Source organism: Danio rerio, chromosome 4, assembly GCF_052040795.2.
Source record: "Danio rerio strain M-AB ecotype USA chromosome 4, GRCz13ab, whole genome shotgun sequence".
NCBI classification, from domain to species: domain Eukaryota; kingdom Metazoa; phylum Chordata; class Actinopteri; order Cypriniformes; family Danionidae; genus Danio; species Danio rerio.
The window spans coordinates 5,762,923-5,775,770 of NC_141024.2; the positions used below are offsets into that span (position 1 = coordinate 5,762,923).

General features: G+C 35.0%; 1 protein-coding gene across 4 annotated transcripts in view; it reads left to right on the forward strand.

Annotated features, from left to right (window-relative positions):
• Positions 1-12,848, forward strand: part of strip2 (striatin interacting protein 2) — a 42,567-nt gene that overhangs the window by 19,727 nt on the left and 9,992 nt on the right. For 2 of the 4 annotated variants that reach the window (XM_087247912.2, XM_087247915.2), the window contains exons 6-15: positions 836-904; positions 1,589-1,695; positions 1,797-1,924; positions 3,591-3,779; positions 5,347-5,397; positions 7,834-8,066; positions 9,347-9,412; positions 9,532-9,595; positions 10,598-10,669; positions 10,758-10,832. In XM_087247912.2, the coding sequence (XP_087104038.1) occupies positions 836-904; positions 1,589-1,695; positions 1,797-1,924; positions 3,591-3,779; positions 5,347-5,397; positions 7,834-8,066; positions 9,347-9,412; positions 9,532-9,595; positions 10,598-10,669; positions 10,758-10,832 (1,054 nt within the window). The remainder of the gene's footprint in view (positions 1-835; positions 905-1,588; positions 1,696-1,796; positions 1,925-3,590; positions 3,780-5,346; positions 5,398-7,833; positions 8,067-9,346; positions 9,413-9,531; positions 9,596-10,597; positions 10,670-10,757; positions 10,833-12,848) is intronic. The other 2 variants (XM_087247914.2, XM_087247916.2) reach the window with 1 other exon arrangement.

Here is a 12,848-nt window from a genome sequence, read left to right on the forward strand (position 1 = left end):
TTAAAAACTTCTTCATTTTATTCTTATTTTTATTCTTCTTATAATTACAGTTGAAGTCAGAATTATTAGACCCCCTGTTTATTTTTTCCCCAATTTCAGTTTAACAGAGAGCAGATTTTTTTCAACACAGTTCTAAACATAATAGTTTAAATAACTCATCCCTAATAACTGATTTATTTTATCTTTGCCATGATGACAGCAAATAATATTTGACTAGATATTTTTCAAGACACTTCTGTACAGCTTAAAGTGACATTTAATGGCTTAACTAGTTTAATTAGGTTAACTAGGCTGGTTGGGTTAATTAGGCAAGTTATTGTATAACGATGGTTTGTTCTGTAGACTATTAAATTTTATTATTATTATTTTTACTTTTTATTATTACTACTACTATTATTATAATTATTATTATATTGTCATTCTTCTTCTCCTTCTTATTCTTAAGAATGTTGTTATTATTAAACATTGTTTGTATTTGAATTGTTAATAATGACCGTTATCTGAAATAAACATATATTTTAAAATGATTGCTGCTATATTCTGTGGGTAAATTTTTAATTTTGTTTATCTTAACCTTTTATAGCAAATGAAATCTAAAATTTACATTTAAAAAGACAAGAACTAGAACATTTTGAAGGTATTAGAAATCGTTTAAAGCATGCAGTCGCTAATTTCATTGTATTCCTGCTTTGCTTCTCAGTGAAATGTATCTTGGTGTAAAAATGTTTAAATGTTATGCTGAAATGAATCTAGAAATACTTGCTTTGAAAACTATTTTTGCCGTGTAGCCTCATGCATTTCTGTTTTGATTCAGTATCCTTCTGTTTTCCTCCAGTAATAACCAGGCATGCAGCAGCGCAGTGAGAAAACCAGCCATTTCTCTGGCAGACAGCACTGAACTCAGGTAAAATGCCCATTGGGACTGATTTGTCTTTTTTTCCCTCACAGAAACACATTCGCTTGCCTTTCACACCAGCCAAAATCTATCCTCATCCGCCATCATGCTCTTTCCACCAATGCTCAATATATCCCATAAACAAAACTGAGAGCTAAATGTGGCTTTCCTGTAATGGAATAATGCTGCAGCCTTAGCTAAATGTACTGTAGAAGGTTAATATTCACCCTTGGTCACAATACACAGAGATACACACTCTTAAATAGATACTCTTATTAAAACACACTCACAAACAGGCATTTAAAGTCTGCATGAGCTGGAAGTTGCTTAGACATTTGTTTCAGTAGGTTGATGTGCTTCCATCTCAAGCAGAATACTGAGTAGTGGGCGGGGCTTTCTTTTTGTGCATCATTCACTTGTAGCAAACTAACGGTAGGAGGGGTGTGGTTATAAATCTTGTGGCTGATGCTGTTAAACTTATCAGCATATGTTATCAGAGAAGGGCCGACATTCAAAATGCTAAAGATTTCATTCAAATGATCAGATTTTAATGGGAGAGAGGAGATTATTTTTTCAGTAGATTAACTTGCACAGATCACTTGTTTACCTAAAGAATAACAATGTGCACCATCAAAATAAACATTCCATCCATACTTCAAAGTGAATCCATTTTTTTGTGTGTGTGTTCTGAAGGGTACTTCTGAGCATCATGTATCTGATGGTTGAGACCATTCGTGTGGAGATGGAGAGTGACAGTCCTGAGAGGAAGGCTGCCAGAGAGGCCTTCAAAATGGAGTTGGGTGAGAAAGACACAGACCTTTAGAAAACTGTTTGTGTGTTGGCAGCATTTGGCTGTTGACCTCCTCTATGGTGTGCTGATTAACCTCGCTCCTCGTCTCAGGTTCACCTCTTTATAATGGGGAGCCATTTGCCCTGCTCCTCTTCACCATGGTTACCAAGTTCTGCAGCATGAATGCGCCTCATTTCCCCATGAAGAAAGTGCTGCTCCTGCTGTGGAAGACCATACTGGTCAGTCTCAGCATCCCAATCACTCTCTTACTGTTCTATTTTAGAATTCTCATTCTGTTTGATTACGTCTTCTATTCTATTTTATTCTATTCAATTCTATTCCATTCTATACTATTCTTTCCCATTTTATTCTATTCTATCCTGTTTTATTATTTGATTACACAATCACTCCTTATATTAAGCTATTTATACACTAAATTGCATTCTATTCTATTCTATTTCTCACATAAATCACGGTTTGTACAGCAAATATATAATGATATATATAGTAATTTAGTATTATGGACAGTCGATTCTTTTCAATTTTATTCTTTTCAGTGCAATTCCTCAATGCTAGAATTTATTCTATTTTATTTAATTTTATGGACAGTTTATCTTAAATTCTATTCTATTCTATGCAATATTTTAATTTCATTTATTAAAGTTTACGGACAGATTCTATTGTATTAGATTCTATTCTATTCTAATTCCTTAATGCTAGAATTCTTTTGATTTTATTTAATTTTATGGACAGATTATCTTCTATTCTATTTTTTATTCTATTCTTTTCTATTTTATTCCATGCAATATTTTAATTTCATTTTATTTTATTTTATGGACAGATTATCTTCTGTTTTATCGTATTTTATTGTATTGTATTCAGTGCAATTTCTTATGCTAGAATTTGTTCTATTTTATTTTGTTTTGTGGATAGATTCTATTCTATTCTATTCTATTCTACTCTTTTTTTTTATTCTATTCTATTCTATTTCTTTCTATTCCATGCCTTTCTATTATTTTCTATTCCATTCTATTATATTTTATTCTATTCCATGCTATTCTATTCTATTCATTTCTATTTTATCCCATTCTATTCCATGCATTTCTTTTATTTTCTATTCTATTATATTCTATTCCATGCTATTACAATGTGTTCTATTAAATTATTTTCTATTCCATTCTATTTTATTCCATTTTATTCTATTCCATGCTATTCTATTCTATTTCATTCTATTCTGTTCTATTCTTTTTCTATTCCATGCTATTCTATTTTATTCCATTTCATTATATTCCATTTTATTCTATTTTTTATTCTATTCTTTTCCATTCTGTTCTATTATATTCTATTCCATTACATTACATTTCATTCTATTCTATTAAATTATTTTCTATTTCAGGCTATGATTTTTGGTTTTATTGTATTCGTATACTGTTTATTCTATTCTATTCTATTCTATTCTATTCTATTCTATTCTATTCTACCACACAGATAAATCACTGTCTGTCATTTGCAATTTCTCTATGCTAATATATCTTAACTAATTTTAGTTTACTTCTATTCTGTTGGACTTATTTACATATAATACAATAAATGACTATATGTGAAATGAAATGAAGCCGGCTATAGTATCATTATTGTTTGAGTTCTGTTCTGTTGTATAATGTTCTGTTCTGTTATATTACATAAATCTGTTATATTACATAAACTGTGATTCAAAGTATGACATGTTTGAAAATATTTTTATTCAGCAAAAATGCATTTAATTATAACTGTCTGTAGTATTATGTTGCATAAACAGCAAATCAAAGTATTTCATATTTTATTATAAAAATTATTTTATTCAGTAGGGATGCATACAATTTTTCATTAACTGTCTGTGTGTGTGTCTGTGTGTGTGTTGGTCAGTTCACTCTGGGAGGTTTCGAGGAGCTGCAGGAGATGAAGGTGAGAATGAGAGATCATCTGAACCTGCCACCTCTGCCTGAGGACAGCATTAAGGTGGTGCGAAACATGCGGGCCGCTTCTCCACCTGCATCAGCCATGGAGCTCATCGAACAACAGCAGCAGCAGAAAAGAGGACGCCGGAGCCGCCGGGTATGACAACAACACACACACACACCAAATGACTAGCAGAAACAACGTGAAGGTGTTATTCACTCTGGCAGCATGATACAATCCCATCCAATCAGAATGTGAAATAAAAAACCTACTATATATAACAGTAGCCTGCGAAATGTATGCAACCTTTATAAGGGATTATATGCCTGTGTTTCTCCACACTGTTGCCTTTAAAACACTCTAACATTCTATTTACATCATAATGAGAGTGAAACAAAAGGGCATCTACATCATCGACCAATCACAAGCAGGTTTCTCACTGCAAAAAATATATTGCCTCAAGGATTAATTTTCCAGTACAAATATCTAAGCAATCTTGTATTGAGATACATTTACTTTAATAGCTAAATTAACTATCAAACTTTTCTTTTCTGGGGGACAATACTGTTTACATTTAGAATGGTGTTTATTAAGTCTAGATCTACTAATATTTTGTTATATTACACAATCACTCTTTTTATTAAGCTATTTAGACACTAAATTGCATTCTATTCTATTCTATTCTATTCTTTTTCTCACATAAATCATGGTTTGTACAGCAAATCTGTAATGATATATATTTATTTAGTATTATGGACAGTCGATTCTTTTCAATTTTATTCTTTTCAGTGCAATTCGTCAATGCTAGAATTTATACTATTTTATTTCATTTTATGGACAGTTTATCTTAAATTCTATTCTATTCTATGCAATATTTTAATTTAATTTATTTAATTTCGGACAGATTCTATTATATTCTATTCTATTGTATTCTATTCTATTCAGTGCAATTCCTTAATGCTAGAATTCTTTCGATTTTATTAAATTTTATGGACAGATTATCTTCTATTCTATTTTTTATTCTATTCTTTTCTATTCTATTTTATTCCATGCAAAATTTTTATTTTATTTTATTTTATGGACAGATTATCTTCTGTTTTATTATATTGTATTGTATTCAGTGCAATTTCTTATGCTAGAATTTGTTCTATTTTATTTTATTTTGTGGATAGATTCTATTCTATTCTACTCTTTTTTTTTTTCTGTTCTATTCTATTCCATGCAATATTTTAATTTCATTCTATTTGATTAAATTTTATGGACAGGTTATCTTCTATTCTATTCTATTGTATTCTATTTCACAGATAGTTGTTAACATCTGTTAATCCACTGTGCACTAGCTTGAACTTAAGCTACTATGAACATTAGATTTTTACTGTTGTTTAAAATCTAGCTGTGTTATTTAATTTCCTTAAGGCATAAGCTTCAGAAAAGAAGACAATGTCTTTATGACACTATGCTTCTTATTATTCAAGTGTATCTTCATTCAATAATGTTTAGATATTTGTACTGGAAATCATGAGGAATCTTTTTTTTTGTTTGTTTTTTCTTTTTTTTTTTTTGCAGTGCAGTTATTGTCCCTCCTCTGCCTTTCTCCTTTCTGTCTCCCTCTGTCTCTGTAACCCTTTCTCCCCTCTCTCCCCCTGCTTTGTGCCCTTTTTTTCTCTCTGGGTTTTTGGTTGTCCTGTTGGCTCATCCCCGTCTCTCCCTTGTGTCCCTACAGAGTGCCTTTGTTGATAGCTTGGAAGGAGACAGTCCATATGCCAAGAAACAGGTCTTTACCCCAAACCCCTTTTCGTGCATTCTCTTTGTTGTGGGCTGGCCTTGCACTTCCTCCACTCTCCTTTCCTTCACAGCAATTTGTTATTTTAAAACTTTATTTTGGTGGTGGTGGGGGGGGGGGGGGGGGGGGGGGGATGTGGGAATGGGTTTCTGAGAGATACAGCTAGCCATGGCTACCGGACATTAGCAAGACTTTCGCTTTCTAGCTCTTTCTCCTCTTGTTTTCCATTTGCAACATCTCTCCACATATTCTCAGTCAATGAGATCCACTAGAAACACTCCAGCTCCCACTAGCTAGCAGAACGGCTTCAACCAATCACAGCTGAGTCACCTTTGCTCATGGCCTTAGCCCCGCCCACAGACACACTCATACATTGACTGCACTGGAAACAACGGTGACGCTCCACTAATGCACCTCATGCCTGATGCTTGCTCTGAATCTTGCCATTCATCCTTTTGCACAAACAGTAGAAATGTAAAGAAAGTGTTTTTTTTTGTGCCTTTGCTAAACTGAGTCTGCACAGGAATGTTAAAAATGGAGCTGCATTGTATCTGGAATGTAGGAATTTCTAAAGTTGCATCAAGGATTGTGTTTGTTTTTGTGATGCTTATCATTTGCAGGTTGATGGAACGGTAAGTTTCAGCAAAATGATTACACTGCAAAAGCTTTTTCTTACTTGGTTTTAATGTCTTGCATTCATAAATCAACACAAACTGATATGCTAATTCTTGAGATAAAACAAGAAAAACATGCTAGTGCAGAATGAAAAGTAAACTTAACTTAATGGACAGATGCATATATATCTTTTTTTTTTTTTGCAATTATTTCTTGAGGAAACAACCCAGCAGGCACACAACATTAATATTAGGTTAGATTTAGGTTGTGACATTAGGTGACAAGAATTTAGTGTCTAGTCAGCGTTTAAGGACGTTATTTTGACGTCCAATAATGATGTTGATATTTGGTTGATTTAAAGTTGTGAGTGAAAGTGAGCCAACATCTTAAACCAACATCATATTAATGTCAAATACTAATGTTTATTTGTCAGGTATGGCAACCAAAATCCGATGTCTGATAGACATCATAGTGGTAACGTCCACACAACGTGAAGCTGTAATTCCCCTTTCACACGGGACTTCAGCATCAACGCATGACAGAGGGCGTGTCTGAAGTTGGGGCTGATGCGATCGTCATAGCAGCAACAGCCAGTAAAATTAATCCACAATCGGCTACTGTCTGAGCTGGTGTATTTGCATACAGCGATCTGATTGGCTGACGCTTCCGTCAACGATCCACAATGCGGTTCGGCAATGTTTGACATCACCCATTCAAAGTAAATGGGAAGCATTGAAGCTGACGCCCTGTGTGAATGGGGCATAAAATCATTAGACGTTGATATTTGGTTGATTTTAGGTTGTGTGGAAAAGTGACCAAAGTCCAACTTCTAGCCAACATCTTAAACCAACACCATATTGACGTCAAATACTGACATTTATTTTTCCTTTATGGCAACCAAAATCCAACGTCTGATAGACGTCATAGTGGTAACATCCACACAACGTCAAGCTGTAACCACATTAGACGTTGATATTTGGTGGGTTTTAGGTTGGATGTTGGACATTGACGTCGACCTGATGTTGGGTTTTGACGTCAACTTGTTTTTCATTTACAAACAAAATGCAATGTCCCTACGTCGTTGGGGTACAATGTCAATCTGACGTCATGTTGACATCCTGTGCCTGCTGGGAATGCAGATTTTTGCTCCTCAAGTAAGTGTGTGTTTATTTAAGAGTATCTAGATATTTGCACTGCATAATGGCAAAAATATTGTCTTTTTTTGCAGCGTAAGCAATGAATGGGGAACATAAACTGGCTGAACAATGACAAAATTCCCAAAGAACCTATGAAAAGAATGTCACATGACCCTGATATAAGTCTTTCTGTGAAAAATCAAAATAAATACAAATAAATCAGTTTAAAAAAAAAAAAATCTAAATTCTTATTTAAAATATCTAAATTAAATTTCACCCATATATTCACGCTATTTTCCCAATAGTGATTTGAAACATTAAACTAAATATTTTACTTGTATTCAATATACTTCACTTCAATTTTTAGTATTTTATACAGTATATAGTTCTTACATTTTTTATTTTATACACACACACACACACACACACACACACACACACACACACACACACACATATATATATATATATATATATATATATATATATATATATATATATATATATATATATATATATATATATATATATATATATATATATAGGTCAGTTTTAATTAAATGGGGCATGTTGATTTTAACTTTTAAAAATGTAAAATTATATATTAGACTCCATATCAGGATTCATATATACAATATATGCAGCATGATTTGAACTCCTCCTTCCTTTCTTGCAGCCCCTGGTCAAGCAGGACAGTTTGGACACTTACAACGAACGGGACCCATTCAAGAATGATGACGCCCGGGATGAAGAGGACGACCCAGAGGATGTGGACAGCGGCATTGAAGGAGAAGTGGATCCTCTGGACAGAGACGTCATTATTCAGCCTCCTCCGCCTCCTCCACCACTGCGGCCCCCGACTGAGAGAATGTCCTTCCCCAAGGGCCTGCCGTGGGCCCCCAAAGTCAGGTACCATACAGGATCATTGCATCAAGAATGATCATAAAATAAGCTATTTGGACTTCAGTCTCCTATACAAACCACTATTATTAGACCTTATTATTCACATTCGAGCGTGTGCAGCCATTGTAATCTTTTTGGCTCAGAACTTCCAGTCTCATTTACTTCAATTGATTTATTGGCGTTGAAAAGCTTGTTTTGCTGCTTCGTGTTGCGAACTGATCTTTTATCATTTTATTATTCTACTTTTTATAGTATAATCATGAACACATTTGTTTGGAGAGCATGTCGTTTGACCGTTTTCTGCCTTTTATTACATGGTGCCTCAGTGGTTATCATTGTCACCTCACAGCAAGAAGGTCGCTGGTTCAAGTTCTGGCTGGGCCAGTTGGCATTTCTGTGTGGAGTTTGCATGTTCTCCCCGGGGTTTCCTCTGGGTACTCTGGTTTCCCCCACAGTCTGAAAACATACACTATAGGTCAATTGAATAAGCTAAATTGGCCGTAGTCCTTGTGTGTGAATGTGAGTGTATGAGTATTTTCCAGTGCTGGGTTGCAGCTGGAAGGGCATCAGCTGTGTGAAACATATGCAGTAATAGATGGTGGTAAAGATCTGCACTGGACTAAATTTTGAATCCCGCTCCCGCCAGGTTTTAGCCCGAACCCAAATTCAGCATTTGTTGTCCCACTGCCTGACCCCCACCATTTTCTACCCCCCGCGCCCGTTCCCGCTAACGAGCGGGGGGGAGAACAGAACCGAAAACCACCCAGCTATACAGAGTCCAGATAGCCTATATCAAGCTGTCTGTATAAATACACACACACATGGCACCAAGCAAGTGACACACACACAGACACCCTCACGCTCTCTCTCATTCACACACAAACACACACACAGACACACACAGACAGCACAAAGCTCTCTCTCATTCGCACACACATACATAGACAGCAACAAATAAGCTAAATTCACACACATACACACGCATGCTCGTTCGCTTGAGAGTCGGAAGCGATATTGTTAGACCGCCCGCCGTCCAAAATTACACCAGTTACTGACCGCTCCCGAACTTTATTCTGAAATTTATTCCCGCGCCGCAAGAAATCCGGTCGGGTCCCACGGAATCCAGACCTCTAGATGGTGGTTCATTCCCTAATAAATAAGGGACTAAGCCGAAGGAAAATCAATGAATGAATGTTCTGACCACAATTGTTCACGTTTGTTTACTTTGCATATTAGAATCTATTGTTGTTGACTACAGTGGGTTATCGATTTCCTTCTTCCTGCAGAGAGAAAGACATCGAGCACTTTCTGGAGACCAGCAGAAACAAATTCATCGGCTTCACCTTGGGAAAGTGAGTCTCTGATCAATTCTCCCAGGCCACTAAGCTTATGAATCCATGATAAACTATTATAAAGGTCTCCTTCATCATCATTAAATCAATATACAGTTTTCTTTCTGATCTTATTTCAGTGACATCGACACTCTGGTTGGGTTGCCCAGACCTATACACGAGAGTGTCAAGACTCTGAAACTGGTGAGCATGGAAATACTTTTATTTTTTTATATTTTCGTATTTTACTAAACGTCAGAGGTTTATCCATGGCACATCATTATTAGTAGGAAACTACTGAAATAAATGAGGTGGTGATGTAAAATTGATGAACTCATGAATGCACTGTGAAGACATCACTGATGCGGCATCAAACAACAGAGATAGCATTTGTTGTGAATGCTGCTATTATACATGTGCGTTTTTTGAAAGAAATTAATGTTCATGTTCTTGAAGAACGCATTTGAGTGGATCGAAAGTGACAGAGGAGGCATTCGTGATGTAGATTTCACTTTCAGTTTCGGAGGGTGGACAAGCGTTCACAACAAATGCTATCTCTGTCCTTTGATGTTGCATCAGTGATGTCATCACAGCGCATTCATGAGTGCATCAATATCAAACCCTAAGTCAGAATTATTAGTCCCCCAGTTGAAGTCAGAATTATTAGGCAAGTTAGGGTAATTATGCAAGTCTTTGTATGATGATGGTTTGTTCAGTAGACAATTGAAGAAAAAATATTGCAGAAGGGGACTTATAATATTGAGCTTAAAATGGTTTAAACAAAATATAAAACTGCTTTTATTCTAGCCGAAATAAAACAAATAGGATTTTTTTCCAGAAGAAAAAAATATTATAGGAAGTACTGTGAAAAAAATCCTTGCTCTGTTAAACAGCATCTGGGAAATATTTTTAAAAGAAAATTCACAGACGGGCGAATAATTCTGACTTCAACTGTACATAATTCAGTTATTGTGAACATGCCTGAATAGTTATTGCTGAACTAAGAGTGAGTTATTGATGAAAACATTAATATAACATTTAATAAATGGATTAAATGAATAGGATTTGCCAGCTGTTCTGCCACCGATATATGCACGGTCTTGAATCTAGTGATTTAATGCATGCTCCACTGTGGCTCTTTCCGCCAATCATAGTTTAGATATGTGTCCTTGGTCACCATGGCAATTCTCTCTTTTGTCTCTGAAGCACAAGTATGTCTCTATAGCGGAGGTCCAGATCAAGAGAGAGGACGAGCTCCAGCAGTGCCCCATGACTATGGTAAGTGCCTTAGACACGTCATGCTTTTTATGCATTTCTTACTGGTCCATTAAGCTGTCAATCAGAATCTACTCTTTTAATTGGCCAGGGGGAAGAAGAGGTGGAAGAAACACCCACAGAGATTCTGTATTTGGGGATGTTGCCCAGCCTCTCTCAGTATGTAGTAAGTGACCACTATAATTATTTGATTTGATGAAGTTTATGCTGTCAGATGATTGTCAAAATAGCTTATATTTTCTGATAAAGAAATTGTACAAAAGGGGAAATATGTATATTTTGAATGCGTTGGTCAATATTCTACTCTTTGGCTTAATGCAGTTGAATTCAGAATTATTAGCCCCCCTGAATTATTAACCCCCTGTTTATTTTTTTCCTCCAATTTCAGTTTAATGGAAAGAAGATTTTCTTCAACACATTTCTAAACATAATAGTTTTAATAACTCATTTATTTTATCTTTGCCATGATGATAATATTTGACTAGATATTTTTCAAGACACTTCTACACAGCTTAAAGTGACATTTAAAGTCTTAACTAGGTTAATTAGGTTAACTAGGCAGGTTAGGGAAATAAGGCAAGTTATTGTATGATGATGGTTTGTTTAGTAGACTTTTGAAAAAAAAAGTTGCTTTAAGGGGCTCATAATTTTGTCCTTAAAATGGTGTTTATAAAATGTAAAACCGCCTTTATTCTAGCCAAAATAAAGCAAATAAGACTTTCTCCAGAAGAAAAAATATTATCAAACATACTGTAAAAATTTCCTTGCTCTGCTCTATCGAAAATCTATATTCTGCCTTTTGACAGCAAATCCCCTCCAAAATGTTTTATTTGCATATTTAAATAATGTAGCAAACTTTTATTCATTCATTCATTTACTTTTCGCCTTAGTCCCTTTATTATTCTGGGGTTGCCACTGTGAAACGAACCACCAACCCATCCAGCACATATTTTTACGCAGTCGATGCCCTTCCAGCTGCAACCCATCTCTGGGAAACATCCATACACACTCATTCACACCCATACACTACGGACAATTTAACCAACCCAATTCACCTGTACTGCATTTGCATTTTTGGCCTTTATTTGTATGTAATGTTTATGGTCAGTGTTGGGAAAAGTTACTTTTTTAATGTAGTGCATTACAATATTGAGTTGCTCCCCCCCCAAAAAAAGTATCTAATTGCATTACTTTTTATGGTAAGTACTAGGCATGGGACGATAACCGTTTTTATATGAAAAAGTCAAGGTTTTAAAACCGTCAATTTTCTGCTAAAACGTTCCTAAGGTATGTGTACAATTTTGTATTTACTTTTTTTTTTAGGACAATAGTATCTTTAGCAAAAGAGATATCCAAAGAAGCCATTTTAAATAGTAAAGAAAATCTGTGATTTTGAAATACATGAAGACAGCAGAAGTCGATAAATAATTTAGCCTGGCATGTTTACTCTTCCAAAATATTATAAATGTTCCTTAAAATAAAGTATATTGTGTTTAAAAGGGAAAAATGTTTTTGTTTTTTTACCCAGACATTTAAAAAGATTATATTATAGAGCAGTAATCACAATAATGTGATATTTTTATCCAAGGTTATCATACTGTCGAATCATAAACCGGCCTATGCCTAATAAGTACCACACCTGGCTGTAAATAAAATAGAGGAGCTCTGCAATTAACAACACACTTTATACTTTGCTACTTTTGTTCTTTTTTGTCTTATTATTTTAGTTCAATCAAAGTCCATGAGAGACAATCCCCATGTCCTTTTCTTCAATGCGTTCAAAATAATGCAAAAACCTCCATCAAAGAAATCTAAGGCTCTGCCATTTTTATTTATGTCTGATTCAGCGTAACCAGGGTTTTAAAATCTAATTAATTTAATTTCTTTTTTTATTTAAGTGAAGTTTAATTTTAAACTAATTTCGAGAGGACCATGTGCTCATGATTGACCCAGCTGGTCCACATTAGCTAATCATGATCTTCCAATCAAAGGATCCCAAGTCTTTATATATATCCTCATTTCCTTTCTACAACTATCTTCATCTGAAAAAAACTTCCCTCTTCCCCTTCTTCCACCTTTATCCAGAATGGGTGGCACGATGGCCCAGTGACTAGCACTGTTGCCTCACAGCAAGAATACCAATGGCGTTGGGTCCTTGCTGACCCATCTGGTATTTCTGTGA